The sequence below is a fragment of the Dasypus novemcinctus genome, chromosome 9, assembly GCF_030445035.2.
Source record: "Dasypus novemcinctus isolate mDasNov1 chromosome 9, mDasNov1.1.hap2, whole genome shotgun sequence".
Classification (NCBI taxonomy): Eukaryota; Metazoa; Chordata; class Mammalia; order Cingulata; family Dasypodidae; genus Dasypus; species Dasypus novemcinctus.
The window spans coordinates 33,850,616-33,878,305 of NC_080681.1; the positions used below are offsets into that span (position 1 = coordinate 33,850,616).

The window sequence follows — 27,690 nt, forward strand, 5'->3', positions numbered from 1 at the left end:
AAATAAATCTTAAAAAAAAAAAAAAAGATACCACAAACCAAAGCCAAATAATGATACAAAAAAAGAAAATTATAGACCAATGTCCTTTATGAATATAGATGCAAAAATCTTCAACAAGATACCAGCAAACAGAATCAAACAGGACATCGAAAGAATTATACACCATGATCCAAGTGGGATTCATCCAGGTATGCAAGGGTGGCTCAACATAAGCAAATCAATAAACATCATACACCACATTAACAAAACAAAGGAAAACCACATGATGATTTCAATTGATGCAGAAAAAGCATCTGAGACAATCCAGGACAAGGCATATATGAAAAATACTCATCTAACTCTAAAATCAGGAACAAGAAAGGATGTCCACTGTCACCACTGTTATTTAACAAGGTACTGGAAATTCTAGCTAGAGCAATTAGGCAATTCAGATTGGAAAAGGAGTAAAATTTTATTTGTAGAAGACATGATTCTCTATAATAGAAAATCCTGAAAAATCCACAACAAAGCTACTGGCTAATAAATTCAGCAAAGTGGTAGGGTACAAGATCAACATGCAAAAATCAGTAGTGTTTCTATACACTAATAATAAAAAATCTGAAGAAGAAATCAAGAAAAAGTTCCATATATAATAGCCACTAAAAAAAAAATCAAGTATCTAGGAATAAATCTAACCAAGAATTTAAAGAAATTATACACGGAAAACTACAAGACATTGCTAAAAGAAATCAAAGACCTTAGTAAGTGGACCTAAGTGAGTGCCAACCCCTAGCTAAGGTGGACTTCCATATTTCATTCATTCTAACATCAGTCTTTCTTTTTAATAGAACTTATCACAATTTTTAAGTTTATTTACCTGTGATAATTTAATTGGTATCTCTCTCATCCACTAGATAGGAACTTTTTACTCTGTTCAACATCATACCATCAGGGCCTAACACATTTCTAAATGAGTAATTTTTGAATGAACACTTAAATAAATGAATAAATGAAGACCAAAAGCCAATACAATTTAATGAGTCTTCACAAAGTGAGAAGTCATAGGTAAATATTTTAATCCCCACCATAGACTACTACTCAGCTACAAAACTTTTGTTACGGGTGATAGTCCTTGCCTTTTTAGTAGCCAAGACACAACACATGACCACTTTTTTCTCTCCCCTTCTCCCCCCCTCCACCCCAGTTGTCTGTTCTTTGTGTCTATTTGCTGCATGTTCTTTGTCCACTTCTGTTGTTTGTCAGCGGCAGGGGAATCTGTGTTTCTTTTTGTTGCATCATCGTGTTGATGTCAGCTCTCCCGTGCATGCAGCGCCATTCCTGGGCAGGCTGAACTTTCTTTCCCACAGGGCGGCTCTCCTTATGGGGCGCACTCCTTGCGCGTGGAGCTCCCCTGCGCGGGGACACCCCTGAGAGGCAGGGCACTCCTTGCGTGGCACGGCACTCCTTGCATGCATCAGCACTGCACATGGGCCAGCTCCACATGGGTCAAGGAGGCCCGGGGTTTGAACCGCGGACCTCCCATGTGGTAGACAGATGCCCTAACCACTGGGCCAAGTCTGCTTCCATACATGACAACTTTTTAATGAACGTCCAGACTTGACAAAAACAAAAAAGGCTTCTTGGAGTGATGAGAGAAATTTGGACAGGGAGTCCCTGGTACAGCTATAAAAGGAGTGTGTACCAGTAGAGGTACAGAAGGAGTACCTGGTTAATTTAGGTATGTTTATTCCCATAGTCATCTTTCTATAGATACGTGTATCAACCAGCAGCCTAAAAGTCTCTGATTTGGTTTTCCTAAAGCCAGCAGTAGAAGGATGTAATAGTCAATGGGAGAATTTAGAGTGTTTCCCAGGCACCTTCCCTCTCACAGTTTTCTCTAAGGTACCACCATTTGAAGTTTTTTTAAAGGGTTCAATTAATTTGAGATGTATTGATAAATGAAAGCAGTTGTCCAAGTAGTTCTCATACCTTCTAGAAGCATCTTCTTGTTTCAAGGCACTTCCCTGTTTAGTTCCTATATATTTAAAAAAAAAAAATACACAATAGGCCAAGTCTGCACAAACACACTAGATATAGGACAGATTTCTGCACAAATAACTCAAACACACTAGACTATCTTTTCTATTTTGCACACATTTCCTTTCCAATCCTGTTTGTAAATCAAAATGATATGGGAAAGCAATCCAGTGTTTTTCTTTTAAAATTAATTACTCTCTAGTTTTTCTTAGTTAAAATGTATCTCTTTGAGGATTGAATTTTCTCATGTATCAGATTTCTTACTTGGGCTACCATGAAAATCAGAGTTCTGGGAAAACCTCTCCCCATTCCGTAAAGGTTCGCTCCCTGAAGAAGACGGGGCGGTCCGACAGTTCCGAAAATCCGAGCACCAGAGCCGCAGCCCGTCAGCAAGGCAGCCAGCCTGGGGTCCGGGGCCGGCTGCGCACGGCCTGCCGACGCTGCCTGGCCACCTGCCCAGCCGCCCGGCGACCCCAGCGCCAGGCTCCCAGCCCCGCTAAGGCTGGGCCTAGAGCCCACGACGGGAAAAGTCTCGGAACACTCGTGGAAAGGGGGTATGGGAAGCTATCCGTCTCTCTGCTTCTGAGACCCTCTCCCCTGGGGCAGCCTTCCGAGTGGCCCCGCGCCCTCGCTCTGAATCTCAATCGGGGCCCCGTTCTCAAGGTACAACCAGGGGACGTGGTCCTTGTTCCTACCTGCTGCCTTTCGGGAGGCGCGGGAAACTCGGGCCCGGGGGCCCCAGTCTGCCATGGCGACGCCTCGTCAGAAAGTCGGAGACTTGCCCCGGCGCCGATGCCCGAGGCTCCGCCTCCCCTCACGTAGCGCGGGGCTGGCGGGGTGGAGCCGGTCGGGGCGGGGCCCGAAGAGCCGCCTGCGTGGCTGAAGGTCGGCGAAAGGAAGCCGAAGGGAGCGGCGGGGAGTCCGGCGGGTGAGTGTAAGCGCGGCGAGGTTCCCGGGCGCCCCGGCCCCGGGTGCGCTGCAAGGCCGGGAAGAGCAGGCGCCGTGGGCACCCCAGGCCTCGCGAGAGTGCGGGGCCGAACGCTTCGGCGGACAGGACTGGGGAGAAATGGCTTCCCTGGGCTGCCGTGCGCACGCTCGCTGGGGTGTTATCCGCCCTCGGGCGCGCGGCGGGGAGGACCCGCGGACCCGCGCACCGATTGCGCGGTGGGCTGGGGGAGACGATGGCCTCCGCGGCCCGAGCAGTGCTCTCTCGAGCACCGCCGGTTGCCTTGTTTCCTGGCGATCTAGACATTCTATTGATAAATTATTTGGGGGACTGCAACTTCTAAAGAGAAATGCCTCCGCCACACTTGGGGTGGGGCGCATCCGAATCTTTATCCCCTCTGGGTGAGTTAGTTTGTTGTACCCATATTTTTTACAAATGGGACATTAGGGATAGAAACTTTCTTATCCCTAATGATAGGCACTTTGATCTCCGGTCCAAGTTTTGGAAATTTTTTCAGTAAAGAAGTAATTTGTCTTATTAAAACCCTTTCTCTAGTCCATACTTGCCACCCCTATTGGGAGTGCTCTAGAGGGTTGTTTTCACCTTTAAGTGCATTTTTGGAAACTATGTTCCTAAAAACATAAAGTTGCAAAGAGAGCTTTTTATAAAAACGAACTTGTTATTTCTTAGTCTGACACACTAACCTTCAGTGATAACATTTTCAACTTTAAATTTTTCTGTTTTCTTTATTGTGCTTTCTAATGATGCAGCAGAATAAAACATAGTTAATGAATACTGCAATGTAGTATCAACTATAGTTCAGTGTATTTTAGTATATTTCAGCATCGTAACTAGGAAAAATAACCAGGAATGGCTGTGGAAGAACTTCAATCCATAATAAAAAGATGTGTAAGTAATTTTTTCATTTCTTTTTGTGAAAATAAGTACCTTTTCAAATATGGGATTAGTTTTCATTACATTTGAGGTCACTCAGCGGATTTTATCTTCTTTAATCCTTGCTTTTTTTGACCTGTGGATAAGTAGTATGAGGATTGGAAGGTAGATTGGATTATTTCTCTGAGTGACATCTTTGTCTAAACAAACTTTTTAATTTTTAATACTGATCTTTTCATAGATTTCTTTGGTACAGTGGATTTCAAGATCATTAAAGTATTTATTAGGGTGATCTTTTTTTAAATTGTGTATTTATATGCAACTTATTCTGAATTAAAATAGATTTCCATTTTCAGAGAGCTAAAATAAATCCAGTGGTTATTATATTGAGTTTTTAGTTTTTGTTTGTCCTTTTGTTTTGTTTTTGCCAGCAAATCCTAGAAGAGGAAGATTTTAAAGAAGAAGATTTCAGTCTATTTCAGTTAGCAGGCCAAAGGTGTATAGATGAAGGACACACAGACCAACTATTAGAAATTATTCAAAATGAAAAGAATGAGGTAAGTGCAATCTTTGAGTGTACTTCTTCGCCTTTACTGGGAAGGGAATAACCACATGATGTTAGTATTCATCTAATCATTTATTTTTCAAACCTTTAAGTATCACCTAGGAACAAAATGTGATAGGAAGCTATGAAAAACAAAAAAGAATTTGGCATAGCCATGTATTTTAGAATGCTTACAGTATGCTCAAAGAGATAAACATATAAACAATTAACATTAAAGAGGCAGAGCAAATAAGTGCATTGGAGGAGTAAAAGAAAAAGGCTTAGAAGGAGCGGGGAATACTTCTGGTGTAGGGAATCAAAGAGTGGCATTTGAATTATTAATTTACATTGAGAAGTATCAATCAGGCTACATTTTCATTTTTGGTGATCTGACTTTGTCTTCCCCAAGCCAGATGTGTATGGAGAACCAAATTATAAATAAAACATTATTCTGTGCATAAAATCAGAATAGGAGCAACGCTGAATGACAAATTACTGGCCATTATCATCTACAACCATTCTCCACAGTGGAAATATATCTTGTTTATGAATCAGGGACAACTTTTTCCTGGAAAACAGTGTTGGAAACATTCTGAAGTTTTGTATTGTTGGACTCCACTTATGGGTACCAGGAAGACTATCTTCTTTCTAGAAATATGCCCTTTCTTAGTTTATAGTGCAGTTAATTTATACAGAAGTTTTCTTGGTTGATATCACAATCTAGTCATATTGGCCTGTGATTTATCCAGAGCACCTTGATTGAATTTGGGGGATTCTTAAAACTCTTTAATTACATGTTGTTGTAGAGTCTGTTAGTAGTTCCAAAGGCTTATCCCTTACTTTTTTTCCTTTCTTTTTTTAGAAAGATTAGGACATTTTATTTAATACTGTTTTTGATATATGTTTATGGTGCCTTTGTAACCCAAAATAAAGTAAATTTAATTTTTTTTAACCGGTCTTAGTTGCATTCTCAGAGGATAGCCTTTGGGAGTACCTAGCTGTTAGCTAATAATATTAAAATTAATAACAACAACTAATATCTATTGAATATTTGCTATGTGCCAGATGAAGTTGTAGGTACTTTACATCTATTAACTCATTTAGCCTTTTTAGAATCCCATAAGGTAGCACTACTCTTATATTGGTTTTGTAGATAAGGAAACAGAATCACTGACAGGTTAAATAGCTTGCCCAGTGGTAACTCAGATTTTATGGGACACATCCAAGATTTGGACCTGTGCAGCCTGGTTCCAGAGTGCTTAAGCACTCTGCTTTGCCTCCAGTTAGCACCATGTAGCTCTTGCAGGGGTATTTTAGAGTGAAAGAGAGGGGTCCGATTGATTGATTTAGGGGTGAGAGAGGTGAGACATCAAAGACAGACTAAGTTTATAGCCTCTGAGAGGTTAATATGATATCCTGAACAAAAAAGCACAGCCCAAGGAGAGGGCTATTTCCTGAAGGAAGAAAGACAAGTGGGTTTACTTTTGGAAATGTTGAGTTTAAGATGCAGCAGGCAATTGAAAAGTACAATTTGGAGCTCAGTAGAGAAATAGGAGTTTAAGATTTAGGTTTGTGAGTGATTATTAGAAATGAGGTAATTAAAGCATTAGGAAACTAAAAGAATTTGCCTAAGTTTGCAGAAAAGGAGCCAGAGGCCTAGGACCTCATCTTGAAGAATCTCTCATTTAAAGAGTTAAGTAGAGAGGAAGGTCAGCAGTACATCACTGAGGGAGAGAAAAAGTGTGACCAAATTTTTCTTCAGGCTCTCCATCCCTCCATCCATCCTCCATATTTTTAGCATGCTTTTAAATCCCTAAAGCCACGGATTTAAGCATAGTGAGCATCATCTTTGTAACGTTTGGTCTGCTGAATGCAAAGGTTCACCCATCAATAAAACAATATTTATTTATTTATTTTTAAAGATTTATTTATTTCTCTCCCCTCCCTCCCCCCACCCTGGTTGTCTGCTCTCTGTGTCTATTTGCTGCGTCTTCTTTGTCTGCTTCTGTTGTTGTCAGCGGCACAGGAACCTGTGTTTCTGTTTTGGTTGTGTCATCTTGTTGTGTCAGCTCTCAATTTGTGCGGCGCCATTCCTGGGCAGGCTGCACTTTCTTTAGCGCTGGGTGGCTCTCCTTACGGAGCACACTCCTTGCACGCGGGGCTCCCCTACGAGGGGTCACCCCTGTGTGGCAGGGCACTCCTTGCGCGCATCAGCACTGCGCATGGGCCAGCTCCACACGGGTCAAGGAGGCCCAGGGTTTGAACCGCAGACCTTCCATGTGGTAGACGGACGCCATAACCACTGGGCCAAGTCCGCCGCCAATAAAACAATATTTAAAACTGACTACAACTTATTCTTGCCATGTGACACTATTTATTTATAAGTGCAAATAGTTCATCTGTACTCCAGAAATTATATTGTTCTTCATATCTTCATAGATTTAAAACAACTGTTTACTTTAAAAAAATAATCCCAAAGTTAAGCATTTCAGAACAGTATTTGCAATAGCCTATATCAAAAGGTACTGGGTTCCATTGGCATATTAGCATTCTGTGGTGGAGTGGCTTCCTTGCAACAGAAGGTGATGACATGAACCATATGACAGTATTTTTATAAGTCATTTGTGACTGGTTCTTCCATAAAGCTAGTATGCTGATCCTCCCAACAGTAAATCCCGAACAGCTCAAAAAATAACCTCTAGAGTATAAACAATGACTGTCAAATTATATCCCAAACTTCTATTTCAGCATTTTCCTAGAATGGTGAATTGCCACAGGACATTCAAGTCAATTCACTGACATTCCCTCCATTAACTCCATTCCCTCATTAACTGAAAAATTTAACTATGGGATACTTTAGGATATTCTATGACCTAAATGAACTTTGTTGACATAACTGTTACTACAAAAAAAACAAAGCTAAACTTTTTTTCTGTATTTTAAATTTTTAACACAAGCAATTTTTAGTTGCTTCCTTGTACATAGAACACTGTTAATATTGGATATAATGCTTCTCATTAACAGAACTTCCCAGTTATGAACAATAAAAAGAAAATAACTATTTGCATACCCAACCAGGATATCTGTTAGTAGGTATATTAATTAGCCAAAGAGGCGCTGATGCAAAGTGCCAGAAACCTTTTGGCTTTTATAAAGGATATTTATTTGGGGTTAAAGCTTACAGTTCCAAGGCCCTAAAGAGTCCATCTCAAGGTTGGTTTCTCATCAAAATCAGCTGCCACGTGTTGAAGCAAGATGGTTGCCAACCTCTGCGAGGGTTCAGCTTTCCTGTCTCTCACCTACAGGCTGGCATAGGGCTTGTCTCTCTTCCCAGGGCTGCAGGATCAAAGTTCTCTCCTCTTCCATGTCATGATAAAGTTTTCTCTGACATCTATGGTGCTCTCTCGTCGTGTATCTTCTGTGTCTTCTTGAGTGACTACCCATTTATATCTGCCCACCAAGGGGGCGGGAACTTAACCTGAGTTACAGCCTACTGATGTGGTTGAAACAAAACTCTAATTTTAACCTAATTTAATCAAAGACATCTCAATTCAATCAAAGAGTATCATGCCCAGAAGAACAAATCAGTTTACAAATATAATCTCTCTTTTGGAATTAATAAATAATCTCAGACTGCCATGGTAGGTAACAATAGCTCACCTTGAACATGAAATAGCTCCATAACATTTTTTTTTTTTTATTTTAAAGAAACTCTAGATTACATAAAGGTTACATAACTCATAACATCTTAACCAAATTAAGTCAATAAGAGCTTATCTAAAGAGCTGTTATTTCTTTAATTAAAGGTGCTCGGAGGAATAGATGATATCAAAAGAAATCATGCTTCCTAAAAATGCTATATATGAGAAAGTAACTTGGCTTTTAAAGAAAATTTCTCTTTAAATACATGAGGTTTAAAAAATTACATTCCAGGAAAGCGGCTGTGGCTCAATTAGTTGGGCTCCCATCTACCATATGGAATCGCCCTGGGTCCACGTCCTGGGGCCTCCTTGCGAAGGCAGGCTTGATCACATGCCGCGGAGTGCCCCTTGGCCTGCAAGCACCACAGAAAGCCGACTCAGCGAGGTGACGCAACAAAAAGGGAGACAAGTGAAAACAGAAGAGTGCGCAGGGAATGGACACAGAGAGCAGGCAACAAGCAAGCCGCAAAGGGGGGGCAATAAAAAAATTACATTCTCTTTGACACAACAGTATAGTTCACTGTACTGAAATCATGTAATTACTATGTTTTTCCTCCCAGAAATACTTGTTTGCTCAAGAAAATACATACTTTCATGGAAAATTTTCAAAATTGATACCAGGTGACACTCTTGATCAAGATTTACTATTACTCTGCTATGCTAACATTTATTTATTTATTTATACATACACACACATATAGATAAGAAGAGTAGTTTGTTCCGAGGCGCTGTGGTGCAGGCTTTCTCAACCTTGGCACTATTAATATTATGGACAGAATAGTTCTTTGTAGTGAGGGACTGTCCTGTGCACTGCAGGATGTTTAGCAGCATTCCTAATCTCTGCCTGCTAGATGCCAATAGGACTGCCATCCCCATACCCCACAGTCACGACAAATCAAAAATGTGTCTAACACTGTCAGATGTCCCCGGAAGTGGGACATAATCACTGCTAGTGAAGAAGCACTGGGCTTGGGCTTTGGAGCTGGACAGACTTATATGCAAATCCTAGCTCTTCCACAGTTTAGTTTTTGGCCATTGGGCATGTCATTAGTATCTGAACAAGGGCATACTCATCTGTCAATTGAGGATAACAATCCTACCCCGGAGAGTTGGTTTTGGTTTTAAATGGGATGGCCAATGGGTAGTCAGTGTTTGCTCTTCTTCCTCATAACCATTCATCATCCTTCCTTCCCCCAAGCTAAAGCCATAGGTTTATGCTAAGATTATACTTGTGAAATATTCTACCAAAATTCTCTTCTGCTGATATAAGCGAAATCTCACTCAAATCAGTAAGTACTAAAAAGTGAAATATTGAAGGCCTCGTGTTCCATTATCCATCTCTTTTGGAGAAAATTCTAAGTGCCTCCAATTAGGCACTGTAGAGCCCTATAGATGGCAGTGTTTGCTTTATTCTGAAAATGTTTTTATAGGTCATCATCAGGCATATGGGTTGGAATCTTGTTGGTCCTGTTGTTCGATGCCTTTTGTGGAATGATAAGGAAGACTTTAAAAGAAAAGATTATTTTCTGATGCTTAATTTATTGGTAAAGGTAAGTTAACAAAGTAGATTGTCATAACACAGAAATATTTTAATAATTCCCTTTAATGTTCAGAGCTTTACTGCTTATTTTAGGTAAGAAAGTTTTTAGCTCATGAATACACACACAGGAGGGAACTCTTTGGTGAAAAGTCTTACTGATTGGATAGGTAATTCCATTTCAGTGTTTTTCACATTTTCTGAGTATAAGAATTATCTAACCTCTTCTCAGACCCACTGATTAAGAATCTCCAGGGAAACACCTAGGAAGCTATATTTTTAACAAGTATCCTTTATTGTATGGATAAGGAATTCAAGATTTAGAGAGGTAGTTCAAGGCCATACTGCCATCTTTTGGCAGTGTTAGATCTGGACTCAAAGCTCAATATTCTTTATCTGTGGTATAGTCCCTAAAGAATATGAAAAACCTAGAATGCAAGTAATAACAGAAAGTAGGAATAGGAAGTAGAAAACAAATCAGTTGTGACTGACAACCTTAGGAAGAGCTGCTTTTTAAAAGGTTAGTGGAAGAGATTACCTGAAAATGTTGATAAACCATAGCTTTCTATTTCTGTTAAACCTGGAAGTATGAAATTCAGATATGCTTATAGAAATTGTAATGTTCAAATTACATTAAAAAACACATTTTATTGGAAGTTGAAGAAAATTTCAAGTCCCTTGTTGAGCAGAGGAAAGATCAGATTTCCACATGTTAATGCTATAAGAGAATGGTACCCAAGAGGATTTAAAGTAAAAAACAACGTAGAGATATATATTATGCAAAGCCTTGAAAATATTCTTGTCAGTGTGAAGAACTCCGTGCCTTTCCAGTGACCATATTTTTCTGCTAATGGGGGGGGAACTGGTGACTCAGTTCATCTTGTTGCTCCAAGATGGGGAGAGTGACAGCTCTACAGGTCAGTAAGAATCTGTTTGAATGAAATCTACATGTATGTACTCCATTCTGCATTTATAGTGGAGAGGTGGAGTTTATGTTCCCTCAGCTTGAATCTGGATGTAACTAAGACAGAGTGACATAATGTGTCTTGAAAGGAGACTCGGTCATAAAGGGTGCTATAACTTCCACCTGGTTCTTTTGGGACACTCACTCTTGGAATCCAGCTACCATGCCATGAAGAAACCCAAGCAGGCTTCAGGGAGGCCTATATGAAGAGGAACTGAGGACCCTATCCTATAGCCCAGTTGAGCTCCTAAATGACAGCCTACCACCAACGTGCCTGCCACATGAGTGAGCCATCATGAAAGTGAATCATCTAGCCCCTGGTAGCGCTACCCCAGATGACACCATAAGCTGCAAAAGCAAACTCCCCACTGAACCCTGATCAAATTGCAGGTTTTTATGATTAAAATGAATGAATGCCATTGTTTTAAGCCAAAAGCAAACAAACTCAAAGCTTAGTAGAACTATAAGTCAATACATGATGTCTCAGAAAGATAAATTCTAAGAAAAGAGGACATCATAAGAAGGTACTTAGAGATTTGTGCAAGTAAATGCAAATATATACTTGGAAGGAGGGAAGTGCATCTAGATAATAGTTACTACAAGGGATTTTAAAAAAACAAAGTGAGTGAGGTGATAAAGTTTGAACTACTAAGAAGGCAATGCAGAGTTTTATCTGTTGAGGAAGTACAAAAGAGTCTCTGGACTAGTGGAATATCCTGACAGTATGAGATGGAAACATCCATCTGCTGGAGGCCCTGGAAATCTATGGTAACCTTTAGACTACACAGGTAAAACTCAAAGGAAACCTCAGCTCTCATACTCAGGCTCGCCCTTCCGCTACTTCTTTAACTTTCTTTAGCCAGGAAGTCTCCAAAATGTAGGCTCCCATTAAAGGACCTTTTGATTTCCTGCTACTTTTTAGTTTTACAGTGATGTGATAATCACAGGTTTTATGTCATGCTAGTGCATATTTTTTTAGCAGTTGTACAAGGTGTTTTACTGTTAGGCAAAAGCAATTGTATTTTCTCAGTAAATGCCTTCTTTTAAAAATAATCATGTGGCTTTAAATATAACTTGTATTAAACAGGTTCAATTGTGAATATTTTTATAGTTATGTAATCCAAAGGAATTATTGTTGGGTTTGCTTGAACTGATTGAAGAACCCTCTGGAAAACAGATAGCCCAAATTATTCTTCTTTTACTTCAACCATTACAGACAGGTAATGAACATTTTGGTATCTAAATATTTCTTATTTTATCATGATGTTTACCCCAAAACATCAACACTACACCAAAGTAAAGTTGACAACTAATTATTGAGTAGTCTGTTTAAATTAATAATTGCAATGCCAGGTTAAATCTTGCTGCTCATAGAAAGATGACAGTGCCTGGCACAGAGTAGCTACCCAATAAATATTTTATTGAATGACATGATATTTTCCCCCCTTCTTTATGATACAAAAGCTAGCATACTACCTATACTCTTTTGTACTTTTCCCCCCTTAATGTACCAAGAAATCATTCCATTCTGTTCAGAAATCATCCTCACGCATGTTTTACAGTTGCATAGTACTCCATTAGGGCATGCCCCAGAGTTTTTTCAACTTCCTTTTTTTTCCCCTTTATTAGAGAAGTTATGGGTTTACAGAAAAATCATGCATAAAATATGGAATTCTCATATACCACCCTAATTTTAACACTTTCCTTTGGTGTGGGACATTTGTTAGAATTAAAGAAAGGACATTTTTATAATTGTACTATTAACTATAGTCCATGATTCAACTTAGGGTTCACTGTGTGGTGTAGTTGCATAGATTTTTTTTTTTTTTTAACTTTAAAATTTTATTCTTTTAACATATATACGATGTGACATTTTCCCTTTTAACCACATTCACATATATATACTTCAGTACTGTTGATTAGGTTCAAAATGTGCCACCATCACCACTTTCCATTACCAAAAAACATTTCCGTTGTTCCAAACAGGAAACATGTACATTTTAAGCTTTAACTTCCCATTTCCTATCCCCACCCCGTCCCCTGGTAACCTATATTCTAGATTCTGACTCTGAGGTTGCTTATTCTAATTGTTTAAAACCAGAGAAATCATACAGTATTGTCCTTTGTGTCTGACTTATTTCCCTCAACATGATTCCTTCATGTTGCCACATATATCAGAACTTCATTCCTTTTTGCAGCTGGTATTCCATTGTATGTATATTCCACATTTTGTTTGTCCATTCATCAGTGGTTAGACACTTGGGTTGCTTCCATCTTTTGGCAATTGTGAATCGTGCTGCTGTAAACATCAGTGTGCGTATATATCTGTTCAAGTCTCTCCTTCCAGTTCTGCTGGGCATATAACTATAAGTGGGATTGCTGGTTCATATGGTAATTCGGTACTGTTTTTCATATAGTATGAAATGATTGGCTAACCATCCCATCTAACTTATGTCTAGAATTTCCCCTCTAAACATATTTGAAGGGTTACCTCAAAAAAATAAATTAAAAATTAAAATAAAAAAAAAGGGTTACCTCTGTGGTCTCTATTCCCAGTCTGATGGCATTATAGTAGTCCTGTATCTTGGTTTGCAACAGTATCAAGCATTGCTCAGCCTCTTCATTGGGGAATTGGGGCTGAAAATAGCACAGGTACTGCCAAGGTTTGAAATTAGGAAGTATGGAATGATAAGGCTCCTTAGCTGAGAGAGCAGTGACAGTATTGGTAAGTCACTTGGCAACCAAGATAGGCAGTGTTTATCCATAGGAAGAAGCTATATAACTTCGAGTCTGAGAGAAGGACAGACTCAGAAGTTAGTATAAATGCATTGTAAATATGCATGCCCACCAGCTTTGAACCACTTGAATTATTCAAAGTCTTTTAGAAAAACAAAACAAAACAAACCTCCCCTTTGTATAGTGTTTCATAGTCTAGAAGACACTTATATTTTATACTTGTAACAATCCCCCAGATATGGAAAGAACATGTTTCTGTCTTGTTAAGTATGTAACCTGTTAGAAAGGTACCTAAACAAGTTTTCATGGACTCTATTGTAAGATGCTTTATTGTTTTATGCATCACTAAGAAGGGAAAAAAACCACTGCCAATTAACCTATGATATGCCATCCAGATTTTAGAGTTGTTAAAATGTGAAAAAAAATTCTACATGTATTGAGCTTGCCACATGTTTAGCATAATTGATAAGGCTACCTCAAGTAACAGATTGGTCTCTGTTGTAGTGATTCAGAAACTCCAGAACAACAAGGCATATTCAGTTGGATTAGCATTGTCTACGCTTTGGCGGCAACTGTCTCTTCTTCCTGTTCCGTACTCAAAAGAACAAATACAAACAGATGACTATGGCCTTTGTCAGTGTTGTAAGGCCTTAATAAAGTTCACTAAACCATTTGTGAAAGAAGTCGTTGATAAAGAAATTTCACTGGAAAATGAAAAGTTAAAGGATGAATTACTGAAATTGTAAGTTTTTTTAAGAAAAATCTCATAATGGGCTTAAATAATTGTTGGCTAGTACAGTTGTTTTATGTTTCTTTGCCTTATGTGTTTGCCATGTAAATATAAATTTAGTTTCAAATTTGAAATTTTAGAAGAATAAAGGGTTCAGATGATATAACATTGGGTATTTAATGAGAGTTTGATGGTATAAAAAATTACAAAATCAAAACCTATTCATTTAGTTTACTTTATATTCACCTATGTATTACTTTTACTCATAGTAAATGAGTGGTGAAAGTGGGGAAAATGGATACATGTACCTTAAGGAATCTGGTCATTCCCTGGGAGAATTGTGTTTTTACTCTTCTTTTGCAAGGAAAGGAAGGAGTACCAGACCATTGAACATTCAACTTGACCACAAAAGCAGTGGCAGAGTACCCAATAGCATTCAGTCCAGGGGTACTATTTTTTTTTTTTACACATTTTTTTAAAATTAACGCTAATAGAGCACATAAAATGTTACATTAAAAAACATAAGAGGTTCCCATATAACCCACCCCCCACCCCCAACCCCCTTTTTGTAAATCGTATTTTTTTTTTAAGATAAATACATCTCAAAAAATGTTACATTAAAAAACATAAGAGGTTCCCGTATATCCCCACCTCCCCCACCCCACTCCTCCCACACCAACAACCTCCCCCATCATTATGGCACACTCATTGCACTTGGCGAACACATTCTGGAGCACTGCTGCTCCACATAGATAACAGTTTACCCTGTAGTTCACACTCTTCCCCAGTACATTCAGTGGGTTATGGCAGGATATATAATGTCCAGCATCTGACCCTGAAGTATCATTTAGGACAACTCAAAGTCCCAAAAATGCCCCAACATCACATCTCTTCTTCCCTCTTCAGGGATATTATTGACTAAACCTGCGCTGTCCATTATGGCTGTCAAGCACTTGACATATGGCTAGTCCAAAGTGTAATGTACGTTCCGAGTGTAAAATACATGTTGGATTTTGAAGACTTGTTATTAAAAAAACATAAAAACTCAATAATTTTTATATAACATGTTGAAATGATTATATTTCAGCTATATTGGGTTAAGTAAAATAAGTTGTTATAATTAATTTCTCCTGGTTATTATTACTTTTTAAAAGATGACTGCTAAATTTTAAGTTATGTATGAGACTTGCATTATATTTCTATTGGGCAGTGCTAGACTAGACTATTGAACTATCTAGGACAGCCTTTTTTTTTTTTTTTTTTTTTTTTTTTTAGTTTTGGGGACTAATAAAGTATTATCAACTTTCTATTTGCCAGGTTACAACATTTGGAAAATTTTTGCCATTTATATTCACATAAAAAAATTACTACATCGTTCCAATTTTTCCTTTATCTCGGGAAAATTCTATCAGTCCAACACTGGTCCTCAAACCAACATTCAGAATTCACTGATATAGTCCAGACATGGAAGTGAATCTCACTATGTTGAGTCTAGCAGAGTGTTCTTGTGCTCTCCCCATTACTAGGAAGAAGGATGTTATATCACCAGTTTTATAGGCCATTGAATTATTGGTGACTATATTTGTTTTTCATTTGAAATTAACTGAGAGGTTTATAGAACTAGGTGTTTTATACTTAGGGAGTGTTGTATTTAGTGTTACCCATTTCTTATGCCTTAGTTGTTTCAAAAGCTTGAAATGCCCTCTGCTGACAGCACAATTCCTTGAAGAGCCTGAAGAAGCTGAAAATGATCCTTTCAGGTGTTTTGCATCTGAAATAATAGTAAGTACAGCTAATTTAATATGCTTTAAAATCTGCTGTCATCTAACATATCATCCTGCTGTATTCTCATATAGTACAGATGAACATGTAAATGAATTCATTTATTAATACCTTTCATTCCTGCTTTTTTTACTTATATACAACTTTTTCAAAGGTTATATCATATTATGATACATACTCTTGTAATCTATCTGTCTTTCCCATTAGCAGTATATTATGAATACTTTTTCATGTCAATAAATATTTATCCATTGGCTTAATAGTATTCCATTGTATGGATTTAGTATAATTCATTTAACCTGGACCATGTAGCGCAACATTTAGATTGTTTCCAAACAAATCTAGACTTTTTTCTTTCTTCTTTTAGCTGTTTATTCTGTGAGTATCCTGGTGCCTAAATCTTTACACAATTCTTCAATTGCTTCCTTAAAATAAATTCCTACCAGTTGAATTTCTGTGATGAAGGATATGCTCAATTTTAAGGCTCTTGATATACATTTCAAAATAGCTCCAGAAATAAGCAACTTTATTTTAAAAACAATTTGACTTTGTGCATCAAAAGATTTTTAAAATGTACCAGGTTTCTATGTTAGGGAAATTTCCTGAAATATAGAAAAATATTTGCTTGAGGTTGATGGCCGTGAATTTCAAAGAGACCAATTAGCTTGACTTTTGTGCTTTTCATCAGCCATGTTCATCGCACAAGTACAGGTACAGCATAGGAGGAGTGTTGGATTTTACTAGGTTGGGGTTTTGAGAACTAGATGAGTTCTACAAAGCTGGAGAGCATAAGGGCATTCAGCATATATACAAGAGAGTGATTTTAATGAAGGACTAAGGAATTAAAGCAGGGTAAGGAAGGGAAGTAAGGACATACAGAGTGTGAGGGGCAGTTAAAAGATGATGGGGGAAACGGACTTTGGCCCAGTGGTTAGGGCGTCCGTCTACCATATGGGAGGTCCGCGGTTCAAACCCCGGGCCTCCTTGACCCGTGTGGAGCTGGCCATGTGCAGCGCTGATGCGTGCAAGGAGTGCCGTGCCACGCAAGGGTGTCCCCCGCGTGGGGGAGCCCCACGCGCAAGGAGTGCGCCCGTGAGGAAAGCCGCCCAGCGTGAAAAGAAAGAGCAGCCTGCCCAGGAATGGCGCCGCCCACACTTCCCATGCCGCTGACGACAACAGAAGCGACAAAGAAACAAGACGCAGCAAATAGACACAGAGAACAGACAACCAGGGGAGGGGGGGAAATTAAATAAATAAATAAATCTTAAAAAAAAAAAAAAAAGATGATGGGATCAGTAGGCTGAGTCCCAATGTGGCTTACAAATTGTTGGAGTTAGGTTGCTAAAAGGAATGAGCTGAGAAGTTAGGAGATTAGAGAACAGGATGCTTGAAATTGATGATTTGGAAAGGTTATAGTTACTAATAACAATATCTGGGATATGACCATGGGACTGAGTAATACAAGGAGAGGGTAGGGACCAAGATCATTGAAATAGAGGAAGTCAAGTACCTAAGAATCCAGGGTATTTAGAAGATCTCCTGTTTGTGTGGGTTTTTTTTAAAGATTTATTTTTAAAATTTCTCTTCCCTCCCCCCCCCCCTGCCCCGAGTTGTCTGCTCTCTGTGTCCATTCGCTGTGTGTTCTTCTTTGTCTGCTTGTATTGTCAGTGGCACCAGGAATCTTTGTCATGTCATCTTGCTGCATCAGTTCTCTGTGTGTGCGGCACCACTCCTGGGCAGGCTGCACTTTTTTCACGTGGGGTGGCTCTCCTTACAGGGCGCGCTCATTGTGCATGGGGCTCCCCTACGTGGGGGACACCCGTACGCAGGGGACACCCCTGCGTGGCAGGGCACTCCTTGTGCCCATCAGCACTGTGTATGGGCCAGCTTACCACATGGGTCAGGAGGCCCTGGGTTTGAACCCTAGACCTCCCATGTGGTAGGCAGACACTTTATCCATTCAGCCAAATCCGCTTCCCTCTTGTTTGTGTATTGAGAATACATGTAATTATGGTAAGAGTAATGTTGGAAAGCCAATTAATGGAGTAACCTTGGGGTCTGTTGACGACTGTAGCAAGGAGAGGTAGGGATGGTATAGGTAGATGACATGAGTTTCAAAGCTGAGAGATTTTGGAGTATAGGAAGGGAGAATTGTCTAGAAGCAGCAGGGAAAATGGGTATCATACTTCCAGGCATAGTGGTACAATGGATATGAGTGAAAAAATAGCACCCTTTGATAGAGTTGCCAAGAAAATAGTTCTCCTTAAAGAAAGCCAAATTTCTTTTAGAGCAAAAGGAGTAAGAGACCATTTAGAGAAGAATGACTTTTGTTGATGACTGTGGGCTCCAGAGATTATAATTGAGTTTCTAAAATTTAAAGTTGGGTGGTAGAAAATTAGAAAAGAAGATGCTGGAACTTTATGGGAACTAGATTTTGAGGCTGAGAAATGACTTGATGGCTGGTAGAAATAGGGAGACATAGTTTAATGGATTTAATACTGATGGTCAACATTGTGGTGGAAAGGTTGTGAGTGATGAAGAGAAAAAAGAGTTAAGAGATTTTGCCAAAAGCACACAAGATCTGGGACCTTCCTTTGCTGCCAGTGCTGGGGTACAATATAAACCCCTGGAACAACACCATATATTATATATATCCTATTTTGAGACGATGGCTATGGATGTTAAGAGTGATATACTGGGAAACGGACTTGGCCCAGTGGTTAGGACGTCCATCTACCACATGGGAGGTCCGCGGTTCAAACCCCGGGCCTCCTTGACCCGTGTGGAGCTGGCCCATGCGCAGTGCTGATGCGCGCAAGGAGTGCCGTGCCACACAGGGGTGTCCCCCGCGTAGGGGAGCCCACGCGCAAGGAGTGTGCCCGTAAGGAGAGCCGCCCAGCGCGAAAGAAAGTGCAGCCTGCCCAGGAATGGCGCCGCCCACACTTCCTGTGCCGCTGACGACAACAGAAGTGGACAAAGAAACAAGACGCAGCAAATAGACACAGAGAACAGATAACCGGGGGAAGGGGTGAATTAAATAAAATAAATAAATCTTTAAAAGAAAAAAAAAAGAGTGATATACTCAAACTATGTTTTGGATTTGTCACTTTAATGGGCATAGACAATATCGAGGTTGGACGCGGGTAGATGGGTTAAGTGTCTCTTGAGAGTTAAGCAAGAGATGACGGGAGCCTGAGGTATAGAACAGTGGTAGAGATGAGGAGGAGAGGGCACATTTGAGGATTTTATAGAATGCAAAATTGTCAAAATTTGGTAATTGATTGGATCTGGAAGAATAGAGAAAAGGATGAGCCAAAATGAGGTTTTCTGCTTGGGCAACTGAACAGATGAAGGTGTCAATAATTGGGGGAGAGAATGCAAAGCAAGGAGCTTTATGCTTTATGCTTTTTATTATAGAATATTTCAAACACTCAGAGAAGTTGGTTTTTAAGGAGAAAGTTCCAGTAAGTGTGAGTGAGCTCACCTAAGGCTACATATCAGTGTAAGAAGGGAAAGGGCTCACAACTGGACCTCAGAGAGTGCCAGCACTTAAGATAAGCCCACCAATGAGACCAAGAAAAATGAGTCAAAGAGGTGATAGGAATATCACAAAAATTGGGACAGTAGAATTTCAGGAAGATAGGAATGGTCAGTAATGCAGCAGAGGGAGCTTGTTAGGTAAGAGTTGAAAAGCATTCTTTTGGATTTAGGAATTAAGGTGACATCCTTAACCTTAGCAAGAACAGTTGGTGTGGATTGTTAGAGCAAAAATCAGAGTAGAGTGGACAGAGAAGTGAAAAATCAGAAAAAGAAGATGACTTGTATGAGCTACTCCTAGAAAAGCTTGGATGAGTAAGGAAGGAGATTGCCAGTGGATTCAGTGTAGGGGGGCAATGGGCAAGACAGGGAGGCTTCAGCATGTTTATAGGCTGAAGAGGTGGGACCCAATAGAGGGGAACAGACAAGTGTTAGGGGTTACCTAAAATAGCATGACTCTAGAGAAAATCACAGGGTATAGGACCAAGGACATAAGGGGAAACCTGGAAAAGCGGTGCTAGGAATGATTATGCATGTAGCAAAATTTGTAGCAAAAATGGGATGTTATAATTGAGAGGAATCAAACCCACTGTCCTCAGATTTCAAGGTGAAGGAGAGGTAATCTCTTAAAGTTGGGATTGAGAAAGGACCTTCAGAAAACTTGTAAAGGTTTGGAATAAGTACCAAGGGCAATAGGAAAGAGAGATGGTGGAGGACTATGAAAGATTTAGCTGGAGTGCTGAGCACTTACTTGACTGTGGTTAGAGACCACACCTGTGGTGATACTAATCTATATTTTTGTGTTTTCTCCAATGGCCTAATGTAGAAGTAGAGATGGTAGGTTGTCATCATTTTTCCAAGCTAGCATTTTATTGGGTAGATGTAGCTAAAGAATATATAGGGTACTGGTGGTTGAGAGAAACAGTCACGTGTGGTCCATATTGGAAGGGAAAGAAGAAATCAGGAACGGACAGATAAACAAGGACTAGAGAAGTCAGAGGTAGAAATGAGGTTGGTAGGAGAGATAGAGTAAGAGGTTCTAGTAGGAAAGTGGGATATTGGAGTTTAAGATAATCTGATAAAGAAGAGCTCCAAATCTTGACAGAGATCTAGGATGGGATTAGGTGCTGAGATGGATTAGAAGTAAAAGTCATGGGAAATGGATGTGGCTCAACCAGTTGGGCTCCTGTTTACCATATAGGAATCCAGGGTTCAATGCCCAGGGCCTCCTGGTGAGGGCAAGCTGGCCCACGCAGTGAGCTGGCCTATGCAGCGTGCTGGCCCAAGTGGCAACATGGCCCCACACAGGAGTGTCGCCCTGTGTGGGAATGCTGCCCCACACAGGAAAGCCACCCCGCGCAGGAGTGCCGGCTGATGTGGAAAGCTGGCACAGCAAGATGATGCAACAAGAGACACAGAGGAGAGAAAATAAGATGTAGCAGAGCAGGGAGCCAAGTTGGCGCAAGAGAGTAATCACCTCTCTCCCATTCCAGAAGGTCCCAGGATCAGTTCCCGGAGCTGCCTAATGAGAGACTACAAGCAGACACAGAAGAACCCACAGTGAATGGACACAGAGAGTAGACAATGGGGGAAATGGGAGGAGAAATAAATAAAATAATTCTTTTTTAAAAAAAAGTAAAAGTCACTAGAACTTAGGAAATGAAGAACCATGAGCCTGACATGTGAGAGGAGTTTATCTTTGTGAACATTCAACTTTCCTATGATCATAACAGGTGTTAGAATAAAGAGAAAAATTTTGAGTGGGTGGCAGAGTCTTCTGTTAATATGAGAAAATGACCAAGAGGTCAGCATATGACAGTGAAAAGGGTGGATTAAGGGCAAGTATGGCATCTTCCACAAAGGAAAGTATGCTTTTGCTTAGAGTACAGAAAGAGCCAAGCTAACACTAAACCTCTGTCCACACTACTCTACTACCCCTCTGCTACCTTCTGGACCCTCTTTTACATAGGGTTTAAGAGAGTAAGCAGCCCATACCCAAAAGAGGGTTCTGAAACAGATTTTATTAAAGCCATGAGGTAGGGCAAGCGTCCTTAGAGGAGGCCGAGGGAGTAGGGAAATATCCTAGAGTTTCAGTGGAAGGAACATTAGTAGTAGAAATAATTCCAATGAGGACGCACAAAGCAGTTAAGAAGAGAGGTATAAGCATTGAAGTAAGGAAGTGCCTTTTGTCTATGCTGGAAAAGTACAGGTAAGGGTGGCAGGATTGGGAGTGACTAGTCTCAGCCACTCCTTCTTTGGCACAAGTTATTTTGGTACAGAATTTCTTGAATGTCACAAAGGCTGCATACAGCATAGGAATATTCCTGAAAGGGCAGAGGCTGGCATGAGGTTTGAAAAATTGCAGTGGCAAGTATAGCCTAGATATGGGCAGGGCTGCTGCATGGTATATGCAAAGATAATTGAAGGCCTTAATTTGGTCACAGGGGACACAAGTGGATTCCAGATTTCCAGAGCAGGACTGTAGAACCTAGTTCCATATGCTGAGTTTTATAAAGATATAAACCCAAAATAAATCAACACTAAAACCCTAGACAAGAGGGAGAAACTGACCTTCAGAGTTAACACATCAAAATAATCAGATGCCCAGACATCTGCAAAAAAGTTATAAGCCTTACTAAGTAATAAGATATGGCTCAGCCAGGGTAGCAAATTAAAACTAAAGGGGGTGGTGGTACAGATGTAACTCGGGTTGAGCACCTACTTTCCATGTGTGAGGTCCTGGGTTCATTCCCTGGTACCTCCAAAAATATATTTTAAAAAACCTTCAGAGGAGATGCAGAATTTGGAACAACTAATCAAAGAGTTTTAAAAAAATCTCCTAAATCAAAGAGATGGAAAATATAATAGGAATAATAATAAAATATAATAGGAATAAATTAATGGTGGCTGTAGAGCTAAATTACAGTCATACCTTGGTACTCGACTGCTTTGAAACTTGTCAAATTTGGTACTTCATGCATTTTGACATGAAAATTTTGTCCTGGTACTCGTCGTTTGTTTGGTACTCCAACTTGTAAGCTAGAACATGTCATTGTTGGTTGCCTCGTGACTTGCTGCCCTTTCCAGCTGAAGCACATGGTCACACGTTAGTCACTCATAGCTCTTGCCCTATGTACATCCCATTCCTGTCTTATCTTAGCCTCTGTGGTCATTTTGTATATTTTTGCAGATTTTTTTTTCATCATGGGTCCTAAGAAAATGAGCAGTAATAGCGCTGAGCAGAAAAGAAAATTACTTTCCACCACCATTGAGCAAAAAAAGAGAAATAATAGATAAATATGAGAGCTGTATGCACATTACAGATCTTGCTAGGGAATACAGTATCCCTAGAACAATGGTCTCCTCATCATTAAGAATAAAGAAGCAACTAAAAAGGCTGATGTTGCAAAAGAAGTTAAATCAGTAACAAAGCAGCATTCCCAAACACTCAAAGTTGAAAAGCTGTTATAAATTTGGTAAATGAGACACAGTGGGCGACAGTGTATCGGAAGCCATGGTGTGTGAAAAAGCAAAAGTGTGGTATGCCAATCTTTTGAAAAACTAACCAGAACCAAAGGATGAGAGTGTTGAAGTTTTTCAGGCCAGCCATGGCTGGCTTGATACTTTTAAAAAGAGGAACAGCATTCATAGTATCGTGAGGCATGACAAGGCAGTGAGTGCTAGTAAAAAGGCTGCTGATAAATTCATCAGTAAATTTCAAGACTATGTAGAGGATGAGGGTTTTATTCCCCACCAAGTTTTTAACTGTGATGAGACTGGAGTTTTTTTGGGGAGAAAATGCCAAGTAGAACCTATATCACAAAAGAAGAGAAGACTTTATCAAGACAATATGTGACAAGAAGCTGTGACTCAGACTTCGAAGCGTTTGAGACTGACCCCGCGGGCCTGCGGATACACAGGGTACAATTGTGCAGGATTTTGTATCTTTGAGCCAATCCAGGGGTCTGGTGGTCGATGCTGCTGATGTTGAGGAGTTAGTGGAGGAACAGCATGAAGTGCTCAACATTGAGGAGCTGCAGGAACTACAGAAGGGGCAGCAACAAGAGGTGGCTGAAGAGATTTCTTCAGGTGAGAAGGAAATAAAAGAGGATGTCTCCACTTCCTTGATAAAGGAAATGTATGCAAAATGAGCAGAAGTTCAAAACTTTGTGGAGAAGTACCATCTGGACAAAGCTCTGACAAGCAGAGATGTGAATTTATTGAATGACCAAACAATTTCCCACTTTTAAGGAATTCTCAAAAGAAGACAGAAGCAGTCCTCATTGGATCCATTTTTAGTGAAGGTGAAAGAATGTATCAGAGCCTGTGGTGCAAGTTGAAAAAAAGGCAGAAAAGAGAAAGAACACCAGAAGTGCGAGTGTCCAATGTTCTCATGGAGGGGGACTCTCCTTCCCAGCAACATTCCATGTAACCTCCCCTCCTCACCACTTTCCTCCCAACATCCCATTAGACTATGGACTCTTCTCAGTACAGGTAAAGTGAAGTTTTTATTTTATTTAATCTAAGTATTTATTAATTTTAAGTTTATTTCTCATATAAAGTAATGATGTACAACCCTATCTTTTTACATATTGCCTTAAGAATGTGCATTGTCTTTGGTTTGGGAACACATTAAATTTATTTACATTATTCCTTATGAGAAAAATTTGTTTGGTACTTACCGTTTTTGGTACTCATTGTGCCTCCCAGAACCAATAGTACCGAGGTACCACTGTATACTAAGAAGGGAATGTGTGAGCATAAAATAGAATTCAAAAGAATGTTAAAAAGAAATATTACATAGATTATGGGGATGAAAGGCACCACAATGGAAATGAAATATATACTAGAAACATACAACAGCAGATTTGAACATATGAAAGAAAGAATCCACAAGTAGAAGACAGGACAATAGAAATCATAAAGTCAAAAGAACAGATAGAGAAAAGAATTGAAAAAAATTGGGCAGAGTCTCAGGGACTTGAGTGACAAGCATGAATCATGGGTCTCCCAGAAGGGAAAGGGGGCAGAAAAAATATTTGAGGAAATGGCTGAAAATTTCCCAACTCTTACAAAAGACATAAATATATGCATCCAAGAAGTACAACATATTCCAAACAGAAAAACCCTAATATACCTACTCAGAGGCACATATCATCAGAATGTCAAATACCAAAAATAGAGAATTCTGAAAGCAGTAAGAGAATTCATCACATGCAAAGTATCCCAATAACACCAAGTGCTGAGGGAAGCGGACATGGCTCAACCAATTGGGCTCCATTTACCATATAGGAGGTCCAAGGTTTGATGTCCAGGGCCTCCTGGTGAGGGCGAGCTGGCCTGTGTGGCAAGCTGGCCCACACGGACTGCTGGCCCACGTGGGAATGTGACCCCATGCAGGAGTGCTGCCCTCCGTGGGAATGCCGCCCTGCGCAGGAAAGCCGCCCCACACAGGAGTGCCAGCTGACATGGAGAGCTGATGTAGTAAGATGATGCAATAAGAGACACAGAGGAGAGAAAATAAGATGCAGCAGAACTGGGAGCTGAGGCGGTGCAAGACTTCTGGACCTCCCACTCTGAAAGGTCCCAGGATTGGTTCCCGAAGCCACCTAATAAGAATACAAGCAGACACAGAAGAACACACAGCAAATGGACACAGAGAGCAGACAATGGGAGCAATGGGGTGAGGGGAGAAATAAATAAAAAATCTTTTTAAAAAAAAGAAAGACTAAGTGCTGATTTCTCCTCAGGTACCATAGAGGTAAGAAGGCAGTGGTATGAATTATTTAAGGTTCTGAAAGAGGAACGCTGCCAGCCAAAAATTTTATCCAGCAAAACTGTTCCTCAAAAATGAGACAAGTTTTAAATAGTCACAGGTAAACAAATCTGAGTTTGTTAACAAAAGACCTGTTTTACAAGAATTCTTAAACCAAGTTCTTCAGTTTGAAAGGAAAAGACAGGATAGTGTGGCCTGGAATAGTATGAAGAAGTGAAGATATTTAGCAAAGGTACCTAATGGGTAAATGCAAAACTCAGTAGTACTATATCCTCACTATATAACTCTACTCTTTCATTCCTATAAGTGAGAGAAGACAATTGGACAAGAAAAAGTCATGTTTCCCAATAATGGACATGCAAAATATAGAGCAGTACAGTAGGATAAAAACAGCATAAAAAGGGGAAATGAAGGGGTATTGGAACAGGGAACATGTATGCTATTGATGCCCAGTTGGTATCTTTCCAAATTAGTAGGTCATAGACATAGGTTATGTAATACAAACCCCAGGTTAACCACAAAGTACTTAAAAATATACAGAACAAATGAGAAAGGGATCAATCAGATACATCACAAAAGATCAGCTAAACAGAAACGTCTGCAATAAAGGAAAAGAGAGAGAAAAAAGATATGACATATAAAAACCAAAGGACTACATGGCTAAAGTAATATTGCCTTTATAGTAATGTCACTGAATGTTAATGGGTTAAACTCCCCCATCAAAAGACAGATTGGCCGAGTGGATAAAATATCATGATCCGGGAAACGGACTTTGGCCCAGTGGTTAGGGCATCCGTCTACCACATGGGAGGTCCGCGGTTCAAACCCCGGGCCTCCTTGACCCGTGTGGAGCTGGCCATGCGCAGCGCTGATGCGCGCAAGGAGTGCCGCGCCACGCAAGGGTGTCCCCCGCGTGGGGGAGCCCCACGCGCAAGGAGTGCGCCCGTGAGGAGAGCCGCCCAGCGTGAAAAGAAAGTGCAGCCTGCCCAGGAATGGCGCCGCCCACACTTCCCGTGCCGCTGATAACAACAGAAGCGGACAAAGAAACAAGACGCAGCAAATGGACACCAAGAACAGACAACCAGGGGAGGGGGGGAAATTAAATAAATCTTTAAAAAAAAAAAAAATATCATGATCCAACTATATGTGGTTTACAACAGGATCACCATAAACTCAAAGACACAATTAAGTTGAAAGTGAAAGGATGAAAAAAGATAACCCATGCAAATAGTAACCTAAAAACCTGGGGTAACTACACTAATATCAAAGAACCTTGAATAATATGATAAATGAATTAGACTTAACAGACATATACAGAAAATTGCATCCCCAAACACCAGGTTATACATTCTTCTCAAGTGCACATGGTTCACTCTCAGAATACATGGGCGGCGGACTTGGCCCAGTGGTTAGGGCGTCCGTCTACCACATGGGAGGTCCGTGGTTCAAACCCCAGGCCTCTTTGACCCATGTGGAGCTGACCCACACGCAGTGCTGATGCACGCAAGGAATGCCCTGCCACACAGGGGTGTCCCCCACGTAGGGGAGCCCCATGCGCAAGGAGAGCGCCCGTAAGGAGAGCCACCCAGCATTAAAGAAAGTGCAGCCTGCCCAAGAATGGCACCGCACACATGGAGAGCTGACACCACAAGATGTTGCAACAAAAAGAAACACAGATTCCCGTGCTGCTGACAACAACAGAAGTGGACAAAGAAGAAGGTTCAGCATATAGACATAGAGAACAACCAGGGGCGGTGGGGGGGGGGGGTAGAAATAAATCTTTTTTAAAAAAATAATACATGTTGGGTCACAAAACAGGTCTCAATAAATTTTAAAAAAGGTTGGAATTATGCAAAGCATCTTCTCCGACCACAGTGGGATAAAGTTGGAAATAACAGGCGGAGAACTCAGAATTCCAAAAAATATATGGAAGTTAGATAACACACTCTTAAACAATGTGTTAAAGAAGAAATTACAATGGAAATTAGTAGATATCTTGAAATGAATGAAAATATAATAGGAATATAACATATCAAAACTTTTGGGATACAGCAAAGGCAGTGCAAAGATGGTGTTTATGGCCCTAAATGCTTATATTAGAAAAGAAGAAAGCTAAAATCAAAGACCTAGCTGCACACCTGGAGTAACAAAATTTTTTAAAAAAACAGCAATCTAAACCCAAAGCAAGCAGAAGAAATACCAAAGATTAGAGCAAAAATAAATAAAGAATTTTTTAAAATTAGCATTAAGAAAACCAAACATTTTTTAAAAAAGATCAATAAAATTGACAAACCATCCACTAGAATGCCAAGGAAAAGAAGAGAAAAGACACATTCATTAAAATCAGAAAGGAGGGGGGGGTTTACTGTTGACCCCACAGAAATAAGAAGGATCACAAGAGGATATTAGGGACAATTCTTTGCCAACAAATTAGACAACCTAGATGAAATGGACAAATTCCTAGAAATGCACCACCTGCACTGTTACCACAGGAAATATAGCCTAAATGACTCTAGAAGAAAGTAAA

General features: G+C 40.1%; 2 protein-coding genes across 11 annotated transcripts in view; one reads left to right on the forward strand and one right to left on the reverse strand.

Annotated features, from left to right (window-relative positions):
• RPAP2 (RNA polymerase II associated protein 2) overlaps positions 1–2,867 on the reverse strand; it is a 152,832-nt gene extending 149,965 nt beyond the window's left edge. For all 5 annotated transcript variants that reach the window (XR_009187140.2, XR_009187141.2, XM_071217257.1 and 2 more), the window contains exons 1-2: positions 2,712–2,867; positions 1,969–2,014 (exon numbers count right to left, since the gene is read on the reverse strand). Coding sequence is in view for 3 of the 5 variants with exons in the window: in XM_071217257.1 (XP_071073358.1) it covers positions 1,969–2,014; positions 2,712–2,766 (101 nt within the window). In the remaining 2 variants the exon portion in view is untranslated. The remainder of the gene's footprint in view (positions 1–1,968; positions 2,015–2,711) is intronic.
• The window catches only part of GLMN (glomulin, FKBP associated protein), a 54,484-nt gene continuing 29,652 nt past the window's right edge, over positions 2,859–27,690 (forward strand). Inside the window, exons 1-7 of one of the 6 annotated variants that reach the window (XM_058303174.2) lie at positions 2,861–2,944; positions 3,806–3,871; positions 4,288–4,413; positions 9,532–9,651; positions 11,714–11,822; positions 13,843–14,080; positions 15,748–15,850. In XM_058303174.2, the coding sequence (XP_058159157.1) occupies positions 3,833–3,871; positions 4,288–4,413; positions 9,532–9,651; positions 11,714–11,822; positions 13,843–14,080; positions 15,748–15,850 (735 nt within the window). In that variant the 5' untranslated portion in view covers positions 2,861–2,944; positions 3,806–3,832. Of the gene's footprint in view, positions 2,945–3,116; positions 3,872–4,287; positions 4,414–8,333; positions 9,652–11,713; positions 11,823–13,842; positions 14,081–15,747; positions 15,851–27,690 lie in introns of those variants that run through there. The other 5 variants (XM_071217258.1, XM_058303173.1, XM_071217259.1 and 2 more) reach the window with 5 other exon arrangements.